Source organism: Limanda limanda, chromosome 15 (genome assembly GCF_963576545.1).
Source record: "Limanda limanda chromosome 15, fLimLim1.1, whole genome shotgun sequence".
In the NCBI taxonomy this organism is placed as follows: Eukaryota; Metazoa; Chordata; class Actinopteri; order Pleuronectiformes; family Pleuronectidae; genus Limanda; species Limanda limanda.
In genome coordinates this window covers 1392827-1416196 of record NC_083650.1, presented here as the reverse complement: position 1 = coordinate 1416196, position 23370 = coordinate 1392827, and the positions used below count along the sequence as shown (strand labels likewise).

Sequence of the window (23370 nt, the reverse complement as noted above, 5' to 3'; positions counted from 1 at the left end):
GATTTGAGACTTACAATTATGAGAGATTTACTCGCAGTGGTCGCCATGTTGATTCTCTTCATCTGTTCATAAATCACTCAGGAATTTCTGTTTCCCCTTTCATTTTTAAGGGGGGTCCTGAATAGTAGTGGTTAGATGACCACTAACCCTACATCACATAGAGAAATGGGACAATTGTTTGTCTCCGGTCTCTTATTTTGCAGCCGTTATATTGGATATTTTGTTCTCCTTGTAGTCCATCATACGATTGGATGCGTAAGCTGACCCAGCGGAAGAAGCAGGCCAAGAAAGGCAAGGCCTCACTACTGTTTGACCACCTGGAGCCAATGGAGCTGGCTGAACATCTCACCTTCCTAGAGTTCAAGTCTATCCGGAGGATATCGGTAAACAGCTTTAGTTTAATTGTTCATTTATTTTTGCCACACTAACACTGAGAGTGTCTCTGCTCTTTTGCTCTTTTCTAATAACTCACACGTAGAACTGATCTTTATAATAACCTGCTGAATTCATGTTTCTGGATAAACAGGGCGTCGCTTATTCTGCAACAATAGTTAATTAGTGTATGTTAGCAAACAAAACAGCATCAGCATATTAGCATAGCGATGATGTTGATATTAGCATTTTGGTCAAAGCAATGCTTTGTACAGTGTATGCAAATGTTATTACAAGGAACGTTCCTAAAGGTGACAACAATGCAAGGCATTATATTGGTGCAATATAAATAGCATATTCACACAAGATGAATTTATTTGAAAGATGATATAAGCTTGTTCAGCTTAGAACACTTGGTGTTTGGTTGCTAGAGGTTATAGTGGCTACTGACTAATATATGAAGGTTGTTAACATCATCAACACAGTTTAAAGTGTGTATTTATGTCATTATTGGAATTTGGATAGAAACAGAAAAATTTGAAAGTAACACCTTGGGACCTATCTAATACCTGAAGCAAAGCAGCACCAAGTTTTTGTGAGTTTCAGACTGTTACATTACATTACATTAAATTTCATTTAGCTGACGCTTTTATCCAAAGTTACTTACAATAAGTGCATTCAACCAAGAATGATACAGATGTCATTTATCTGTTCAGTGCCCATGTAGTTTAATTGTATATGCCCTTGCTCTCATCTGAGCACCCTTACGCATTTTGGACTTAAATGAGTTGTGTGGTCAGGTACAGTTCTAGCGTATCTTATCTTGAGGCAGCAGGAAGAAAATGACAAATACCTGATCATAAGTCAGTGATAATATTTCACTGTTATAATAGGCCGCAGTGATAGTAACATGCACCCACGTAGGCGGGTGCGCAATGTCTTTTCTCTTACTTTCTGTAATATCTGTCCTTATGATATCCATCACTTGATTTAAAAGGAAGGGGAGATGGCGCATGGATTGGTTGATATCATGTTACACCTATGATTTTTTAAAGGCTGAAGTACAACCTTTTACAACTTTGACCGTGAGCAGAAACTATTGAAAATTAACATCTCATCTGCAAAACTTTTTTTTCCCCAGTTCACTGATTACCAGAGCTATGTGACTCACGGCTGCCTCATAGACAACCCAACTCTGGAGCGCTCCATTGCGCTGTTTAACGGTGTGTCTCAGTGGGTCCAGCTCATGGTGCTCAGCAAGCTTACACCTCAGACCCGTGCAGAAGTCATCACCAAATACATCCATGTGGCTCAGGTAAGATAGGCAGGAGATAGTCGATAAAGAGGATTTCCACCTTCACTGTTTTCTTTAAACATGAAAATGGCTAACATCCTGTTCTGAGGCTGATTGGCTTCCACATGGTAAATTGCAATTGGATTTCATTTATATAGCTTTTTTAAACAGGTGAATTGCTCCACTAGTTCACCTCTTTACACACATTCACACTGATGGTGTTGCATGCCATGCAAGAAACTGACCTGCCCATCAGGATTAATAGGGGTTCAATCTCTTGCTCAAGAACACTAAAGGCCCAATCCCATTTCACCCCTAGGCCCTACCCCTTAACCCTTCTCCTTCATTTTGCGCGCTTACGTGTAGGGGTAGGTATCCCAATACCTGTTGGGGCGGAGGGCTAAAGCCGAGGGGTGGGTTGCTTTACCCCTCTAAACGGAGATTTTTCAGACCCTCACTTCAAACGGAGGGGTATCCAGAATGCCTTTTTAATCACTTGCAAGTTGGGAGATAGACCCACAAATTTAGTATTTTCTCCATTAATGAGGATAACAAATTACGATAATGATTGTTATATCTTAATTTATTTAACTTGAACGTATTATGTTCAGTTTTTTCACAACAACCGTAAAAAAAAAAGATTGCGAGTGCGCCAGGTTGTCATCATGACTACTGATGATGTAATGGCTTCTTGAAAGGCTGTCCCAATTCGTAAGGGAAGATTTCAACCACGACCACTTCTGACTAGGGTTGGGTACCGAGAACCGGTTCCAATATGGAACCGGTTCCAATACAACCGGTACCTACCCGGACCGAAATGCAACGGAGATTTCGGTGCCTCATTTCGGTGCCTGAGCCAATGGAAGACTGAGGTCTCCGCTCGTCCCGCCTCCTCACACTTCCGTTCCTTCCTTCACGGGAAGCGGTGGCTCCCGCCGGGCCCCCGCGGGCGCGGCTGCCAGTGGACAGACTCCTGACAGGACAGGCTCCCGTGCAGGTGGGGGGGGGGGAGATCTCCTCGTGAGACCTCTCCCCGGCGCTGGCTGCCTCCCCCCCCCCGCTGGGCGCATTTCCTCCTCGGCGGTGCTCCGGGACCGGCTCCGGGACCGGCTCCGGGACCGGCTCCGGGACCGGCTCCGGGCGGGAGGAACGAAGACCACGCCGAGAAATGTTTCATAAAAGCAACCGCATTTTAGGGGGACGAAGGCGGGCCGAAGCCTGCCTGCGACAGCCCCAGACGCGGAGACACGGGGGTCTCTGAGTGATGGGAAAGCGACCCTCAGTCTTCATTTGGCTCAGGCACCGAAGTCAGAGACACGAGTCAGAGTGTGTGTGTTTTGTAATTATTTTTATTTATTTAAGTATAGTGTAAACTTTTGTTAACAGTTCGTATGTTATTCATAGTTTTAAGTTCAAAAGAGTTTTGTATTCATTCATATTTATAATCTACTTTATACAGTTAATATATTTGGCAATAAAAAAGCCTTTCTTAGTCAAGTATCGTTTTGTGCACTTTTTTGAAAAAAGTATCGGTTCAGGCACCGTTTAGGCACCGGTATCATTTAAAAAGTATCGGTTAGGAACCGGTATCGGATAAAAACCAAACGATACCCATCCCTACTTCTTACTCTGTTTCAAGGGGCAAGATAACCTTCGAAAACAAGGGGTAGGTAGGGCCAAGGGATGAAATGGGATTGGGCCAATTTGACATGGGGACAGGAGGAGGTGGGGATTCAAATAGCAGGCCTACACATCCCATCATGAGATCCCTCACAAGCTGAAACTAAAACCCACTTAACTCTATATAAACCTGCAATTAAAATATATTTAATATCCAAATTATATCTAGATTTAACCGGATGCGTTTGAGATTCTATTGGGCTAATTTTGTCTCATGTTAAAGGCTCCTCTCATTTGCACAGATCCAGCTACAACATGCAACTTCACCACTAGATGACACTAAATTCTGCACACTGAACCTTTAAACCAAATTCAGCTTACTGTCAAAAGGTTCAACCTTTATATATGAATCCATATGTTTCGACTCGATACATTTAACTTGATGACATTTTCTATCTTCAGTAACAATCTGTCAAGCAAAAGTAGCAGATGGTACATCCATTAACAAATACAATAGATGCAGAACATTTTTTGCAAAACTTGTATCCACAGAATAACGGCATGACGAATCCAGGTTTAGGCACTCAAAGTCTTTTGAAAAATGTAAAATCCCTTTATTTAAATGGGCTTTGATGCTTTAAAATTCACCCTATTGGCTTATACCTTCTTCAGGGTGTATTTTAAAGCATCAAGTCTATTTAAATAAAGGCTTTTTTATTCAAACCACTTTGAGTGCCTGGACATGGATTCTTCATGCCATTATTCGGGTACCATGTTTTTTTTTTTTTTAAGATATTCCCTACCATGAGCACCAATGGGTTGAAGGACCCCAGTAGCGATCCTGCCACATCTTTCTTTTGAATATAGATGCAGTTGACTTATCCTTCCATCATAAAAGCTGTCTCATTAATATTCATTTTGAAGGTTACTGGTAATTGTGATGGGTATCTCCTTCCAATGTGGGGGCAAAAGAGCTTCTCCAATACTCATCCATTAGCCTTGAAAGAAATGGATCAGTGTCCGAGCTCAGTGATCCTGCCTCTGTTTGCAGATGGGCTCAATGATGAAAGCATTTAACACATATTTCTCAATGCTGAAATTAGAGCATTTGTTGCTGGTCTGTTTCTCTCAATATTCAGTCTATTGTAGCATTATAAAGTCTTAATACATGCAGAGACACAACCTTACATCAGGCTTAAATTCTCAATCATTATATGTTTGAAGGATACTAGATAGTTCACTTAGAGAACATGTCCTTTCGACCAAATCCAACTGCCAATGTAAACGAAATACACAGCTACTTCAGTTAAGTGAAAAAGGTAATACTGTGATTTAAAAATGTTCCATTACAAGTGAAAGTCATGTTAATAGGATGTTTTCATTAGTGTGTAATGACTTAAAATCGTTGTGATTTGGTAAACTTAGAATGAGCCCTCTATATCCACATCAAGATTTCCTCTTCTGAATCCATCAAGTTACATAGTAGTTTACCAAATCCATACAAAAGCTCTAGAGAGGGCATTTCACAATTTAATGTTAAATGAAGGTCACCATAGATTCTCCTACATACTAAAAAGGTGTGTCTGTTATTCAGATAATTAACATGACAAAAACAAGCACCACAAGGAACACCATGGTCATGTCCTCCAATTATTAATATGTTATAGTTTTTAACTTCATATTCTTAAAAGAAAACATCATTTATGTGCTAACATTTTAAATCAGTTTCAAATTAAAACCTGAGCTTGTTGTATGGATATAGTAACCCAAAAATAATATTAACATTGGGTCAAAAATAATTCTGTATACCATTTATCTAGATTTGCTTTGGCTCAGAATTAACAATTTAAGCAAATTAGAAACCGATGATACAAATCTTAATTAATCACAAGAAATATAGAGGTTCAAATAACTCATACCTTTCTAAAATTGTGTCTACATTCCGGACTTTTTTTGGAGTTTTGTTTATTTGGAAGCAGTAAAATGTAGGTAAGGTGTCACTGCATTAGTTAGTAAAGGTAAAAACGTATGTAACTATAATCTCTGTCTGTGTAAAGAAAAAAGTAACTACAGCTGTTAAACAGACAAAACGGAATGAGAAGGGCAGTTATTCTTTATTTATATAAGGAGTGGAGTAAAGGAATAAAAAGGCATTAAATGGGAATACTAAGTACAAATACCTTATAGGGTAGGTATTTACACAATTACAAACCATATTATTATCTGCTAAAAAATCCTTTATTTTTAAAATGTGTAATAATATTGTATCATGTTAACAGATATCATGAATTCAGTGGGGTGATCAGCAGTAAAGAAAATTTATAAAAATCCACGTCCTTTCTCTCTCTCTCTCTCTCTCTCTGTCTCTCTCTCTCTCTCTCTCTCTATCAGAAACTTCTGCAGCTGCAGAACTTCAACACTCTGATGGCGGTGGTGGGGGGACTGAGCCACAGCTCCATATCTCGACTTAAGGAGACTCACTCTTATCTGGCTCCAGAGGTTGTGAAGGTATGGCTTTAAATGTAATTCAATATCTGTATTGCTTTTCCTGATCAAGTCTGCGTTTAAGCCATGATGCTTACTCGAATCCTACCCATCCCCCCTCCCCTACTTCAGATCTGGAGTGAGATGACAGAGTTGGTATCTTCCAGCAACAACTACTCCTGCTATCGCAAGGCCTTCATCGAGAGTCAGGGCTTTAAAATCCCCATCTTGGGTGTGCACCTCAAAGACCTCATTGCCGTGCATGTTGTCTTTCCTGACTGGATTGACGACAGTAATAAAGTGAACCTGGTGAAGATGAATCAGCTCTACATGACCTTCAATGAGCTGGTGTCATTGCAAAGTGCAGCAGCTCAAGTGGAGCCCAACATGGACCTCATCTACCTGCTAACGGTGAGAGATTACCATTCCACTGAAAACAGCTGTAAGATAGAAATCCTGAGCAATGGGTCAAAAATTTAAAAGCAGGTAAATAACAAATTTGCTATAACTACTCAGTAATCTCTACTGAGTATGTGTGTAATAATGTAATAATGACTGCTCAGTAATAATGCAGGAAATATGAATGAGTGCTCATAGACAGAACAACATTTTGATGGGTGTCCCACCTGGTGTGAGCCAGTCTCAAGATGGGTTCTTGTTTCATCAGAATTTGTCTTTTTTGGGCTCAAATTGTGTGTAATTTTTTGATTAATGGAAGCTTTGTATTGTTTTTTTATTTGCAGACATCTTAAAAAATGTATCTTTGCACTAAACTGAACCAAATGAGAATCAGCAGTGATTCAAGATTTTAATCTCTGGGATGAAATGTCATGGCCAATTTCATTTGGATAAATGTCCCTGTAGTTAATTTGTGACTGTAGCTTGAAGCTGTTCATTATATTAAATTTCAAGCAGTCTTAAGGAGCATGACACTACAAACCAGTCGAGATTTTTATTTGTGACATCTAAAAACCCTGTTCGAAGCTGTTCTTGAGAATCTGCTCTCTTGCTACAACCTTTCAGCCAAAATGGTGTTATGATGCTGGGGAAAAGAAGAACTTCTTAGAGCTGTTCTAAAATGTCATTGAGAAACTGTAGGTTGAAGACTTCTTTAAAATTCTCTGTAGATTGCACTTAGTTAGTGGAGGAGAAATTCAACTTTGAAATACTGCAAACATAAAAGGTGATCTATTACAAAGTTCTAGTCTATTGTAAGAACATTTACAAAACTGCTGCCATCTGTAGAATGATTGTTGAACTAATCAAATCCATAATCTTGTGTTTTTAGCTTTCTCTCGACCTTTATTACACAGAAGATGAGATTTATGAGCTGTCATTGCTCAGGGAACCACGTAACCCAAAATCATTGGTAAGTGTCAACTGCCATGGATTGTATCCTGTGCTCTGTGGGTTTTACACACTGATTGAGTCACGTTTCAACGAACTTCATATTTATGCTGATTCCTGTCTCCCCATCCCTGCTGATGAAAAACACAGAACAGATGAAGATACCACCAACATGCTTAATGATGGTGGTGCCTGGATTTACTCCAGACATGATGCATAGAACTGTGGTCGAAGAGTGAAATATTGGTTTCATCAGAGTCCTTTAGCTCTTTTAGATGCTTACATGTCTAATTCACTGAAGGGATGCTTCCATTTGGCCACTCTTTCATAAAGCCTAGGTCAATGAAGTGCTTCAGTGGTAGTTGCCTTCTACACGTTTCTCCAATTTCTTCACAGAATTTCTGGAGCTTAGTAAGAAAGTGACAAGCAGGTTCTTGGTCACCTCTCTTAAGCTGTTTCCAGACATGATGTGCAGACGATCTCTGTGGTATTGGGTCTGGACTTTCTCCGCAGCTTGCCTTTCACACATGAACAATGCAGTGTGAGATTCTCTACTCAGACCTGCTCACAACAGCAACAAAATCTCCCCAAGATTTCAGATGAGGGGTTGTGCATTAGGGACAGTCAGGATGGAACGTATCGATTCTGCTGCGGAAAAACGTTTGTGTGTGTCACTGCTTTTTCATCATGAGATATGTTTTCTTTTTGGTTTTCTTTTTTCATTTTCGTGTCTGTTGCTCGTGGGAAGCATCTCGAACCAAACTTCTTCCCTTAATATGGGAAATTTTCAATCAATCAATCAACCAATCACATTTTATTTGTATAGCCCATATTTACAAATCACAATTGGTCTCATAAAGCTTGACAAGGTGTGACATCCTCTGTCCTTAACCCCGGACAAGAGTCAGGAAAAACTTTTAAAAAAGCTACGTATAAACCTCAGAGAGAGCCACATGTGAGGGGTCCCTCTCCAAGGATGGACAGAAGTGCAATAGATGACAAATGAACATCAACAAAATAACAGAATTTACAACATTGATTAGAAGAAACAGTTTGTAACGTAATGGAAAGTGTGTCAATATTTATAGAATTTATACAAATATCTGATATAGATGAAGGGAGAAGCAATGACAACTGAAATGGAAGATTTCTTGTCAGTAATGGTAGAATATTTGAGAGGGCATATTGTATTTCAAACAGTCTTGTTGTAATCATAGTCCATGATCAGATGCCACCATGATCAGGATTCGCCACCATGATCCTCAATCCGTCGTCATGATCCACTGCCACTATCATCCCTCCTTAGATCTGTGCCACAGTCCTTTTTCTGAGCTCTGCCAGCAGCTCCTTCAAACTCACAGCTTGGTTTTTGCTCTTTTGTGTGTTGTCAGCTGGCAGACCTTATATAGGCAGATGTTGTGTGTCTTTCCAAATCATGTCCAGTCAACTGAACTGATGACCGAAATACAATCTGAAAGATGATCAAGAGAAATAGGAGGTGACTGACCCTAACTTTGTGTCATGGCATAGCGTCTGAATTCATTACCTTTTGTCATGTTATATTTCAGTTTCTCTGTGCTTCAAGTCCTGTGTATTTGAATTATTTTCATAGCTGTCTTCTCCAACGACTCCCAATAAGCCCCTGGCCCCCCTTGACTGGGCCTCAGGTATCACGACCAAACCAGACCCCTCTCTAGTCAATAAACACATCAGGAAGGTGGTGGATGTGAGTAGACATCATCATTTTTTAAAATATGCACAGGAAAGCAACAACCTAGATGTGTATGAAATGTTTCTGGAGTAATGTGTTTCTTGTCTGGTTTTTGGAAGTCTGTCTTCAGGAATTATGACCATGACCATGATGGATATATTTCTCAAGAGGACTTTGAGAACATCGCTGCCAATTTTCCCTTCCTGGACTCCTTCTGCGTTTTGGACAAAGATCAGTGAGTGTGGAAAAAAATTATACACATTAACTGCACTTTTAGCTGTGATATTACACTGACTTTCAACTGGCTTGCCTTAGTTTTCAGTACATGGTCTGCAATACCAAATATAGAAATACTCCTAGTTTAGCCAGATTTCTTTATGGCTTTCCAGCTACTTTCAAAATCATGTTACATTTACACAAGTTACTTTCTTTTTTTTGTGTTTTAACATACACAGCAGAATAAAGAGTGCAGTTGTTGATGATTTTACTTAACAGTACATGTCCCTTGAAGTACTTTGCAATGTATTTGACTATTTTCAATTAAAATTCTTGGGATTTCATTGCTCAACTACTAAAATTAGCATGTAGCTTACTAATGCTGCGTCCAAAACAAATGCAAAACAATTTCAAAATTGGTAAATTAAAGATAAAACACATTTTCCGTCATTTTGTGTTCATGGCTCGATATAAAATATTTGAACTTGGGCGAGAAATTTGTGTTGGGCAAGCTAATCAGTGCTGAGAATAAAATTCAGGGGACTCAGGTCCTGGCACAGACCCAGAATATAGGGTCATCAAACCAGACATGGGTGGCCTTCAGGTAGCACTTGAAATAGCGCCTAGAGAAGCCGGTGAAAGTCCCTAAGCTGTGTGCTCATCTAGATGATCTTATGGACCCATACAATGGTACTTGCTTACTTCGGTGGTTCCACAGCACGTACAACAGAGCAGATGTAGTCACTTCAGCCAGTAGTCCCCTCCTCATTTCTAGAGGAGAACAGGCAAATACTCCAGATTGTGTTTATTTGCATCACTCACCCAAACAGCACTGTTTAATTTAAGTCAAAAAAGTAAAACATCATCAAATAACTGTTGCTTACAGTCTCTCACTTTACCTTGTGAGAGAATGGAAGGCACATTGTCTTACACAGACTAAACACCTTTATCTAAACAGTCAGAGAAATCATCACAGACTTTTAATTTGGGGTTGTTCAAAACAGACGATGTTGCGCCTTGTGGCTCAGAATGAACTTATGGTGTGTGCAGGTTTTTCTTCTATATTTTGCTTTTTTCTTGTTTAATGACGCTGCACATATGACCTGCACCAAATGTGTGTGCGTGTGTTTTTAATACATTGTATTTTGCATTAAAGGTGAGGTTTGTTTTGGTCCCATGTAAGATGCAGGTAGAGAAGCATTGTGATAAAGCAGCATAAGGGAAAATCTGGGGCGAGCCATTACTTTGCTAGGTTGTTATTGTTGAATCTTAAGAATTAATAGAAAAATGTTATTGACTGTCTCCTCTCTTTCTTTCTTTCATCTTACTGACTCTCTGTCTTTCTCTCAGAGATGGACTGATCAGTAAGGATGAAATGATAGCCTATTTTCTTCGGGCTAACCCACTGCTCCAGTGTAAGATGGGACCAGGATTCATCCACAACTTCCAGGAGATGACATACCTGAAGCCCACATTCTGTGAACATTGTGCTGGATTTGTGTGTATTTCTAACATCCTGTCACTGCACTATTTACGTCTCCTGTAATGTAACTGACCTGCCTGCAAGCCCCCTCCCCAGCATATATGAAAATGTCCTGAATAAAGACACAGGAAGTCAGATGATTACACGACATGTAGTGAAAGATTACATCCTGTTTATGACCGAGTCGTGTTTGTCTTTAACCGATGTTGCTCTTCTTTATAATCTAATTTCTTTTTTTCTTTTTTTTCTTTTTCTATTTCAACCTTCTGCACTTCCACATATTTCTGGACCTGCAGCTCTGGGGAATCATCAAACAAGGCTACAAATGCAAAGGTAAGGTTTAGACTTTAAGTTATTTATTAGTTTTATATGTTTTTAACAACATCTTACAAATCTGTAGCAGGTCTCCAGTCATGGTAGGTTACCCAACACAAACAAGATCCGGCCTTTCCTTTATAAACTTGTAATGTCAAAAGACTCAAATTTAAATAAAAATGAATTGTCCTAAAGGTAAATCAGACAGCATGGTGTTTCAGTGGCAGTTTCACTCGGGTCCAGCACGTCACTGCATCAAAGAGAGCGAGCGATTAGAGGATTATCTGTGCTAATCAATACACTGCAGGAAGATGCTACAACGCACACCCTCACAAAATCCTTAAAAGCACAGCTATTCCTTAAAAGATCAAGCAAATATTGTTGCTTTGAAAAGTGTTTCTTCACTCCAAACTCAACTCATTCCCAATTTATGATATGTAGTTTGTAAGTAAAGATTCAGTCAACACAAAATATAGTTTTTTTTTGTGATCAACTTTTTATTTTACTGAGAAATGTAGCAAGGTACAGATCAATGTTACAGTAATCAATAACAACATATATATTCACATGTACTCATACCTGTCAATGTATATAGACACACAAAGGTAAACAATAAAGGAAAAATAATAACTAGGAATAAGTCAAATAATAAAATAGAAAAAATATATATATATGAAAATATTAAATAAACAAACACAAATATACAATAGGTCATTATTACAAAAACAATAACATATGTATGTAATAAAATCACAGGGAAATAAAATAAAATAAAATAACATAAATGAATAAAATAAAATAAAACTACCCCAAACACAAGCCACCCACATCCCGGATCCAGCTTCCTAAAGAAACCTTAATCACATATTACAGTTGAAGCGCACGGAGGACAGTTAGGAGCGATTCCCAGGCCTTTATAGCGGATTCTTTGGCTCCATGTACTCGAGCTGTTGACAGTTCTAAATAGACAATGTCCAAGTATGTTAAAATCCATGCTCGGAAAGAAAGTGAGTGTGGAGGTTTCCAGCGTGTAGCAACAAGTTTTTTTGCAGCAGTGAATCCCGCCAACAACGCTTTCCTCTTGTCCAGGGTCAACCCCAGTCCTGATAAATCATTTAAAATGAATGTAGCAGGCAAACAAGGCAACTTAATATTAAACAACTTAGATAGATTCAAGGAGATCATTTTCCAAAATTCTGCCACTGGTGTACACTACCAAAACATATGAAAAAAGCTGCCGATCGCTTTGGAGGAACATAACGTACATGTAGAATCATTTATAACTTTCATCAGATGAAGCCTTCTAGGAGTAAAATATACTCTATTTATATAATTATAGTGAATTTGTTGATGGTCAGGATTTCTGGATGCTAACCTCACATCAACCCATACTCTACCCCAGTCAAATGTAGTCTTCAGATTTGGAATATCTTTTCTCCATATTTTATCTAATGCCAGAGGTCTGTAAGAGTGTTGCAGAACAAACCAATAAAGTCTTGAAACAAAACCACTCGTGCCTCCAGCAGAGTCAAATAATTTGCGGATTGGGTGTGTTTCAAGAGGGCTCTGCAGAGAAATACCACTGCTTTGTAAGGTAGATCGCAGTTGTAAATAAAAGAAAAAAGAGGCACGCATTACACCATATTTAATACAAATGTCCTGAAAGGAAAGTAACCCTTCTTTCCCAAAGATATCCTTAAGTGTGTAAATGTTTTTCCTTTCCCAGTCAGGAAAACGAATGTGTTGGCCTCCAATCAACAATCTATCGTTGCTAAATATCGGGGAATGTGGGCCCCATCCAGAAGAGCAACCAGCTATCTTCTCCACCCTCCTCCAAACAAATAACAAATAAGAAATCATAGGGCCAAATTTTAAACGACATTGTTGGATTGAGATGTTAGAATGCAAAAAGGTAGCAAACGAATATGGTGCTAGTATCTGCTCCTCCAGAGCACGCCATGATACCTGAGCGTTAGGTCGGAACCACGTTAATAAAGGTCGAAGTGGAAAGGCCCACTTATAAAATTTAAAGTTCGGGAGAGACAAACCACCAGCCTGTCTCTCCCGCTGCATTGTAGTGAGATTAATGCTGGATCGTTTACCTCGCCAAATAAATTTTGTTATAGCCGATTGTAATTTGCACCAGTATTGCGGGGGCGGAGGAAGGGGGAGCATCGAACTCACAAAGTTAACTCTGGGCAGAACATTCATTTTAACTATAGCTACCCTGCCACGAAGTGAATTTGGCAGACCAGACCACCTGCCCAGATCTGCAACGATTTTATTAAGCGTATTACCAAAATTGTTTTTAGCTATTGTCTGTACAGAAGAATAGATATCTATCCCCAGATAAATAAAGTTTTTAGAGACTGGAATGGATGCAGGGATAGAAACATTACACATGGCCTGATTCAAAGGGAATAACGCTGATTTCTGCCAATTTATTTTAAAACCGGAAAGCTTGCCATAATCTTCAAAGGTTGACAGAACATGTGGGATACATTGCTCCGGGTTGTTTAAATACAATAAGACATCATCAGCATAAAGCGAAATGTGATGGTGTGTTCCTTTAATGGTAATCGGAGAGATTGTGGGAGACCTACGGATGGCCTGTGCCAGTGGCTCAAGAGAAAGAGCGAATAACAAAGGGCTAAGAGGACAGCCCTGCCTTGATCCTCTCGATACAGCAAAGGGAGGAGAGCTGGTTTTGCCTGTAAGCACCACAGCTGTTGGGTTTTTATACAGCACCTTAATCATATTAATGAATGACATGCCAAACCCCATGACCTCAAGCACTGACCATAAAAAGGCCCATTCCAGGCGATCAAAAGCCTTCATCGCATCGAGTGAGAGGACAGCAGCAGGGGAACCCAGGCTCTGAGCACCATCTATAACATGCAATAACCTTCTAACATTATCTGTTGCCAATCTAGACTTTATAAACCCTGTTTGGTCACTGTGAACCAACTCAGTCATATGGCCTTGAAGCCGCCCGGCCAGTAATTTGGCATAAATCTTCAAATCTGCGTTTAAAAGTGAAAGCGGCCTGTAACTGGAGCACTCGCTCGGGTCCTTTCCCTTTTTAAGAAGGAGCTAAATTAATGCCGAGTTAACATCCCTCGAAAATGAGCCCACTTCGATCGAATATTGGATCATGTCCACTAGCAGCGGGCCGATCAAAGGCCAAAAAGTAAGATAAAATTCCGGTGGGATTCCGTCCGGCCCTGGAGATCTACCTTTACGCATGTCTCTGACCGCCGCCTCGCACTCCTGTAATGTAACAGAGGCATCCAGTTTTACAGAGTCATCTTCGCTGAGACGAGATAATTTAATGTTATTTAAGAAATTATTGCAAACATGTTTATCAAAAAGGCTTTCCGAACTATACAGCTCCTGATAAAAGGAGGCAAGAGAAGCATTTACTTTTTTTGGATCAGATTGTATAATGCCATCTTTATCTTTTACGCAAAAAATATCAGCAAAATGTTCATCTTTTCGGAGCCTCATTGCTAGTAGATGACTGGGTTTAGAGGAGTTAAAATAGTAAGTTTGTCTCGTTTTGTGCATGAGAAATTCTGAGCGGCGTTTCAAAAGAGAGTTAATCTCCTTTTTAATCAGTTCTTTCTGTAGGGCTGCGTGGTCGTTAAAATTATGTTGCAAGGCGGCATCAAGTGTTGCATATTTTAATTCTAATGCTTCCAATTTGGCCGAGCGTTCCTTATTTCGCATTGAGGCATATAAGGTGGTGTTGCTTCTTATAAAGCCCTTCACTGCCTCCCAAAGTATCCTGGGGTCAGAAACAGAGCCGACATTAAACTCCAAAAATTCACTAAAATTGCTTCCAAACTGAGTTTTAAATTTTTCATCTTGAAGTAAGGATGAGTTAAAGCGCCACCTAGGGGCTTTAGTAGAAGATGGGCGAACAGTAACCGAACAGTGTACTGGTTTATGGTCAGACCAAGTTACCGGAATATAATGCGCATTTTGAATGTTCTGAAATAAGTCTTTGGAGGCAAAGATAAAATCTAGCCTCGAAAAGGACTTATGTCTCCCTGAGTAAAATGAGAAGTCCTTTAGAGAAGGGTTTAACATACGCCAAATATCAACCATGCCTGTATCGGCTGCCCACTGGCGCAGTGCCTCAGATGCGAGACGTTGGTCTCTGGTCTCAATGCCGCCCATTTTGTCCATACTGCTGTCCCACACCGCGTTGAAATCTGCCCCTAGAACTAAATGAAATCCTGTGAGATTAAGCAAAGCTGTGGTTAATAGTCCGTAAAAAGCGGCATCAAACGTATTAGGGGCATAAGCAGAAATAAGTGCAATGTTTTTCCCATCCATACGGATTTTGGCAATGGCCATCCGTCCCGCATCATCAGCCCAAGAGTCAATCATATCAAATTTCAATTTTCGTTTACACAGTACCATTACTCCTCTGCATTTAGTGGGTGCAGAAGAGGTTGCAATGGGGTGATAAAATTTGTTGGCTAATCGACCTGCATCTTTGGATAATAAATGTGATTCCTGAATCATGGCAAAGTCTATATTTTTCTTACGGAGAAAATCTAATACAGTGGTTCTTTTATGTGGGATGTTAAGACCCCTGGCATTGACTGAAATTAAATTGAGAGCTGTCATATGTTGAAAAACGTTGGAAAATAAAAAATGAAGATACCTCCATGGCAGTAGGAAAGAAGTCTGGATCCAAAAAAGAAAAACACCCCAAAACAAGAGACAAAAAACATCAAAAACACCAAAAAGAACAGAGGAAGGTGAAGGAGAAAAAACCTTTCAAACCCTCCTGATAGATCCGCAACCGGACGACTAACTCAGAGAACTATGAGTTTCTGGCCACCCAAGTAGGGCAGCAGCACCACCCATTCATCAAATATCAAAAATAGCAGCAGTGTGAACTTCTCTCTCTTCCTCTTCAACGAAAAAACATCTGCCTTGTAACAGTTAGGTGACACCTTTAACAGCCCATGGCATCTTTTGGTCACCCTCCCCACCTCACATACACCCCCCCGGATCCACATCACTAGTAGCATAGGCACCAATATTAAAGCACACCTGTTGATAATACCCCTATGGCCGGTAGATTATAGAAAAATAAATAAAATAATTGTATGGTTATAAAAACAACAGTGACGGCAATAGCAAACATAAGGACAAGGTGTTAGACCTACACTATGAGGACTGTTACAGGTGATAACATGGACCCATGGCCGAGGCGAAAAAGCAAAACATTCCCCTCCTCAACTTTATGAAACTAAAATGTCCAACTAAATGTCCATCATAAATCACGTTGTCTTACCCGTGGCACTCTGACGGAGGAGGGGGGGGGGGAGAGAGTCAATAACAGTTTGTGTCACTTACAAGTTTTTGATGCCTTTCAGGGCCTTCTTAGGGTCATCAAAACGATACTTCATCCCGCTTGCTGTTGTGAATGAAAGCACAGCAGGATAGCCGATGCCAAACGGGATTTTAGCTGAATGAAGCAGGCGTTTACACTCCAGAAAGGAGTGTCGTCGCTCCTGCGTGGCCTTGGAGAAGTCTTGATAGAAGCTTATCTTGTGATTCTGCCAACGGACGTCTCCGATTTCCCTCGACAGTTGTCTCACCCGCTCCTTCTGTTGAAACCTCAGGAAGCGCACGATGAAAGGCCTCGGTGGAGCACCGGGTCTAGCCGGCATTAGCGATCGATGAGCCAGATCCAGGCCCCCCCGGAAGTCAGCTTGGAGGATCTCGGGGAGAGTAACTCTCAAAAACGATATGGCATCTTTATCTTCAACCCGTTCTGGGAAACCATAAATGCGTAGATTTACTCGCCTTTCCCGGTCCTCGTATTCAGTTAGCTTGGCGTTCAGTCTTTCAACCTCAGAAGCCGCAGCCGGGGGCGAGTCGCACCGCTGCCTCTCCGCCTCCTCCAGCATATCCAGACGGGCCTCCACGCTAGTCATCCTGGTTAGCATGTCCGCTAATTTCGCTTCGACCGCCTCGACAGCTCTTCTCGTGTCTGACACGTCTTTGCGGACGTCTGCAAAGTATTTGGCTTGGTCGTTGAGGATTTTTGTTTGGGCTTCTGATAGTTTCTGAAGAAGCTCATGTATTTTAGCGATGGAAATCGAGTCATCCGCGACCTCTGGGGCCGGCGCTGCAGGAGATGCCTGGTTAGCTCTGAGGCTAGTAGCCCTGGAGCTCTGCTGTTGTTGAGGTGCATTTGCATCATTTTTCCGGTTATTCGGCATTTCGGTGGTGAGAAAAGGTTTCAATCGGCAGTTTGTGAGAGGAAAAAGTATGAAAAAAAATTGCAATGAGATATATTCACACAAAGTGTAAGCGGGTGGTACCGCAGCCCTCAGCCTAAGCAGCCATCTTACTCGGCGTCATCACGTGACCCCAACACAAAATATAGTTGAGGAAATAACTCAACTCAAAATCTACTAATTTGTTCTGGAGCTACTAACGCTATCACACAGTTTTCATCGGAAATCATTCTTACCATCATTCTGATCAACTGGGACGTCTCTTCCATTGTGGCTTACTGGCTTATCTTGACAGTTCAAAATGTTGAGACTGTGTGATAGAATCAAAAGTTCCTGTTTAAGAGACTTTTTAAACATTATATTAAGACCAATTCCAAGGTCATCAGTGGATTGTGAAGCTCACTAACACTTTTGGCCCTAATGTGACCTGTCTCCATTCACTTTGCAGACTGTGGTGTTAACTGTCATAAACAGTGTCGGGAGCTGCTGGTTCTGGCCTGTAGAAAGCTGATCCGCTCCGACTCTGTGGGCAGTGTTTCCCCTTCCAGACTGACCCACAGCTCACTGCCCAGCAGCCCTGCACTGCCCACCTGTAAAGGTCTGTTTCAAACATACAAACATGCTGTAATGCATTTTTATAAGGTTCATACGTTGTGAAACTGAAAAGGGGAAATTATGCTGCCACATGTTATGGATACCTTTCAACCTGATTACAAAGACTAATTTAGACAATTTTACGACCTGTAAATGACCTGCTGGTTATATTAGGGATCTGAACATCACATCAAATTATTTATTTGGATAAAATATTTGAAATCAAAACAATGGCTCTAATAACTGTCAATAAATCAATCAATCACATTTTATATGTATAGCCCATATTCACATTTCCAAGGATGAAACATTTTGCAGCTTTGAGAAGACTCAGATTATTTGCTGCCATTGCTGGTTCTGGGACACTTGGCCACGCCCAAGTCCACACATCAGCTCCTGTGGAATTCTCAATGAAACCGGCAGAGACAACACTTAGGGATATTGAGTTTTTTCATCAGAATTAGAGCGTCTTTATCCTTTCCATATTTCATAATGCTTTTTAATTTCCTGCATTATCTTACCTGACTGCCAGTTTGCTGAAGGGTTAGCCTCTGTAGCTTTCAGATGCCAACATTAGCGTCTAAATTGCTGTTGACTATAGGCAAGGTTCTCGTGACTTACCAATCACAGCGCCAACACATAGTGTGCCCAACTTCCCACATAACCACTAGCTAATGAGTTATATTTGAAGGCAGCAAATACTTGAGCTTTGATTGATGAAGTATCAAAAGTTCGCAAGAACACAAGTAGAGAGAAAAAGTGCAGAATATTTTCATACTTCAATAAGATACAACTTTTTTTACACCAAGTCACTGTCTCCCAGGCAGAACCAAAATTATTTTAAAGTTTTTCATCTTCTTTATATTGTTACTACATGTTTAAAGAACAAATACTTTGTGCAGAGTATGAGGTGATGACAGTATATTATATTATAACATACTGTAATCACCTCATACACTGCACATACATTTTACTCACCATATTAAAATGCATGACTTCATTATCTTCTGTGTTTCCTCCTTCAGATGAGGATGAGGTGTTTGAGTTTCCAGCTATCACATCAGCAGGGGCAGCTCTGGACACTCAGTCCATCACCCTGATGACCGGTTCAGCCCAGAGAATATCTGTGCGCCTGCAGAGGGCCACCACCAGCCAGGCCACCCAGACTGAACCCCTGTGGCCTAATCACAACTGGGGGGCCATAGATGGTGGCTCCCATACCTTCCCTAAAATGAAATACAGGACTCACAGGAAGACATCTAAAAATAAAGGTTTTGCCTGCTGGGAAAACCAAAATGGTGGGCAGCACCAGGCGGATTCCCCACGGTGCAGTCTGGAGTCTCAGGAGAAGTTGGACAGCTTAGGGGAGCTTGTAAAGAACGGGTTTACACTCAGAGGGAAGGTAATGCAATAAATGGCTTTGGAGTTTTATTTAAATATGATGTTTTATCTTTTACCATAAATAAAAATACATCACTATATATATATATTCTTCTTGAGACAACCTCAATATGGCACATTGGGAAATTAAACTGTGGAGGTGGAATAAGTTAGTTCAAACCTTAGATTGAAATTCTATTTCTTGACCAAAGCAAAATAATACAAAATCAAGTCTACTAAATAGATCTGGTGGTTCAATGTACCATAAAATAAAAAAACAACTGATGTTGGTGTTCCATATAAAGGCTGATATAGCAAGTGGGAACCAATCATCATGTCTAAATTACAAATATATCTTTGATAGTCCCTTCTACAGTTTAGTTTAGTTTATTTTTGGAGGCCTATTATACCTATTATTGGATGTCAGCAGTTGGTTAAATAAAGACGAGAGAGATGGAGGATACAAGCTCTAATAGGTCCACATTTAAAATGCAACTGTTGTTGCTGCACTTCATGGTGGCCATCTTAAACTGCTTTCCCTTGCTGTGATGACTTTGCATTAGCGCGACTTGGCTGCCAGTTTGGTGCATTTATATAAAGTTTTGACTTTCTCACACAGCTAAATTTGCATGTGGAAATATTGTCTTAAGGTTTATGAATGGTTCTTGTACTGTAAAGCACTTTGTGTGGTTGATAAGACAATATATATGTATATACATATATGTGGCTGAGGGGTAGAGCCGTTGTCCTCCAACCTGAAGTTCAGCAGTTTGATCCCCAGTCTTCCCCATCTGCCTGCCGAAGTATCCTTGGGCAAGATGCTGAACCCCTCATAGAACATAAAAGTGCTGCTAACAGATGTACTACACAGGACATTATTATATTGTATGATGTCGGACATTAACTAAACAAAATGAAATCCAGATTACAATGAAAGACATGTAAGAGTCGTGCTTTAGTAAATGTGGTTTAGTAAAAAAATGCAGTTGCCATATATCTGCATACAAATGAACAAATATCTGTCCTCCTCCCTTCAGGACAGCTGACTTGGTGAGGGCAAACCCCGAAGGTCCAGAAAGCCCCTGGCAGCAGGAACCAGGAAGCTCCTCTCTGTGGGGGAGGTGCTGGGCTGCCTGAGGTCCCCCTTCAGTGACGTGAAGTTCTCATGGCCTCTCTAGACATCAGCACAGACCGAGCTAGAGGAGGAGACTGTGTAGCTGCGATCAGGGAGGGTAGCTCAGTGGATAACTGACCAACACCCACTGTGAATTACGTGGAATGCTAAGATGTAACTTAGTCGTGGGTATTGGTCCAGAATGTAGATATAATCTGCACTGGAAAACGTGAGAAGAAAAAAAAAAAGAAGCATATTTTATTCCTTACAGGGGTGCAGATCTGGTTCAGTTTAGTGGCGCATAACAGCTAGGTTTAAACCCCAGCTTGGGTTCACTATGACAATTTCAAATCCTGCTTGATCTGAGGATAGCAAAAAGAAAGTTCTTAGTGGTCGCTTTCCAAGTTGGACTAATGAAAGAAAGCACGGTGCATGTCAGAGACTGAGTAGATATCTGTATGTGGAGCAGTAAATAAAGGGAAAGTCAAGTTGAAAGTGAAGGTTAAGGGCAACCAACCAACAATCATATAGGACCCTGGGAATGGACGATTATGCAAAGCTTACATTTTTTGTTTTTTAACATAAACTTTATTTTGGCTTTATTTGACTTCAATTGTCACAATCGATCTATTCATACATCCAGTCATATGTCTTAGGGTCGCAGGGGGACTGGAGCTATGGTTTCTTTCAATCCAGCTGATATTTAGCGAAAAGACAGCAGTCAATCACAAGGCCAACACGCACAGACAAGCAACCATTTACGTTCACATTCATACCAGAGTAATTAACAAATGCACAACCAAAGTGTCAACAGGAAACTGCGTCAATGTGAAAGATGATCCGCTGTTATCACCTGCTATCGAGAAGCCAACCCATGGGCCCCGCAGTATGAAAGTAGATTGTCACTGAGACTGATGATGTGACTTTGTCTTGAAGAAGGAAGAACCTCCCTCTCACCTCACGAAAACTCATCAGGACAATTGTGTGCTGTCCTCTGGTGGACAATACTGATATACAAAACACCACTTTGTGTGCTCTGATGAATGGCATGGAAAATTACAGAACACAATTATTTATTAATTTATTAACGACAAGTGCTCCTACTGGTTGATTGATTGTAATATATTTTGATTGAATCATTTATAAATTGTCATCTAAGTGATAGTGTAGAGGAGGGATGTAGTTTTGGGGTGTATACTGTATAAAGTTGTAAGAGACCTGGTAGGTGTAACCTGCTATCTGGCGACATACATTTTATGTTCTAGAAAAGGTAAATGTTGTGAGTTAATCACACTGTAAAGAGGTCTAGCCCAGTTCGCACACAGATTTAAAAGACCAATAAATAACTCTACCTCCCTAAATACTGCAAAATGCATTTATTTACTATACATGTTGTATTTCCATTATCTTATTTTACAATGAAGGCCAAGTGTTTGGACAGTTACACATTTTTTGCTTCAGCATATGAAATAAAATTATGTAAGTGGGAAGTCGCGGTAGGTTGAATTCAATGTAGAAAGATCTGCATACGAGTTACAGCTCTTCTATCATCAGCTCTTCTGGTGCTTAAATTATTTTAAGGAATAGATCTACACATAGAATCTTTCTTGGTGATTCTCTCCCAAAGCTTTGCTGCAGCCTCCTAGTCTTCTCTCGCCTACTATTTACAGTATACATGTGATTATTAATTTCATAATTACTTATTATATATTTAAAAAAATTGTGCTCTGCTCTTAGGAGACTGAGTAATAGGAAAGAAAATAGTTAAAAGAGCATTAAAACATTTACAGTTACTTTATATTTTCATACTCTCCTTTATTTTGCTTAATGTATTTAATTTATCCTTTTATCAATCAATCAATCAATCAAGTTTTATTTGTATAGCCCACATTCACAAATAACAATTTGTCTCATAGGGCTTTAACATTGTGTGACATCCTCTGTCCTTAACCCTCAACAAGAGTAAGGAAAAACTACTAAAAACCCTTTTCACAGGTAAAAATATGTAGAAACCTCAGAGAGAGCCACATGTGAGGGATCCCTCTCTCAGGATGGACAGAAGTGCAATAGATGTCAGGTGTAAGAAAACATCATCAGGATTTTTAGCAGCATCGATGAGGGTAAACATTTTACCTTCTAGACATAAACTAACTAATATTTAAAAGAAAAAAATATGTTTTCAGTGACTAGAATACGGGACTGCGCTGGATAGAAATAAACATCACAATAACAATAACGTTTTTTATTTATAGAACACATTACAAAATGTAAAAGAGGGCAACATCTTAAAACAAAAAAATCACAAACAATGTCTTTATCAAGTAGTCACTAATGTCAGAAGCAATAATACATTTTTGCAATATCAAAAATCAATGAATAAAAACATTTCTGAGGCCTCGAACTGAAGCAGAGGAAAGGGCTACAGCAGTGGGAGTGGAAACTATTCAAAAGCATAAACATTTAGACATACGCAAACAAAGACACACACACACACACACACACACAAGGTTTTACAGTGTCAGGTAAGTGTGACGTGAAGAGGCTGTTGACAGCAGAGGGCTCTGGCATAGAGGGAGGGGAAACAGGTGGACACTACAAGCTGGTGTTTCACCCTCAGTCAAATGTGTCCAAGAAATGCTTTAAAAAGGAAAGAGGATTTATCGAGCCTGAATAAGCCTGATCACACAATGCTCATGACTCAACTTATCAAAACGTACATACTTATATCAGCTCAAATGAACCTGTTCTTTCTTGCACAGATAATTTTGTTTCATGGAGACTGAACAGTGTGATATTATGTTTGGACTCAATAGTTTGTGATGACCTGGATGCTCTTCCATAAGCAAAATGTGTCTGCTGTCTTTGAAAACAGTTGATTCTTGGTGCATAATTCTGTTTTGCTTCACTGGCACTGAAGTGACAGATTATTTCCTATTACTTTGAGATATGCTTCTGGATGCAGCGTATGTGCTCCTCCAGTTCAAGCCATCTGCTAAGACAGCCTCCTCTGGCCAGAATTTATGTACAAAACTCTTTGTCTGTATGCTGGGATTAGTATGGCAGATAAAGACCCAAGGTGAGAATACTGTAAATGTATGTACATCTGCGAAAAAACAAATTCAGGCTATCTTACAAATTAGAGGCAGAGTGAAATGAACCACAGGCAATCTAGAA

At 40.1% G+C, this 23370-nt stretch overlaps 1 protein-coding gene across 4 annotated transcripts in view; it reads left to right on the top strand.

The window, feature by feature from the left end:
- rasgrp3 (RAS guanyl releasing protein 3 (calcium and DAG-regulated)) overlaps positions 1 to 21868 on the top strand; it is a 42507-nt gene extending 20639 nt beyond the window's left edge. For all 4 annotated transcript variants that reach the window (XM_061087265.1, XM_061087262.1, XM_061087263.1 and 1 more), the window contains 12 exons: positions 236 to 383; positions 1514 to 1687; positions 5678 to 5794; positions 5903 to 6181; positions 7059 to 7139; positions 8730 to 8843; positions 8948 to 9063; positions 10395 to 10542; positions 10824 to 10860; positions 17557 to 17706; positions 18728 to 19104; positions 20120 to 21868. In XM_061087265.1, coding sequence (XP_060943248.1) covers positions 236 to 383; positions 1514 to 1687; positions 5678 to 5794; positions 5903 to 6181; positions 7059 to 7139; positions 8730 to 8843; positions 8948 to 9063; positions 10395 to 10542; positions 10824 to 10860; positions 17557 to 17706; positions 18728 to 19104; positions 20120 to 20128 — 1750 coding nt within the window. In that variant the 3' untranslated portion in view covers positions 20129 to 21868. The remainder of the gene's footprint in view (positions 1 to 235; positions 384 to 1513; positions 1688 to 5677; positions 5795 to 5902; positions 6182 to 7058; positions 7140 to 8729; positions 8844 to 8947; positions 9064 to 10394; positions 10543 to 10823; positions 10861 to 17556; positions 17707 to 18727; positions 19105 to 20119) is intronic.
- The last annotated feature ends 1502 nt before the right edge of the window (positions 21869 to 23370 follow it).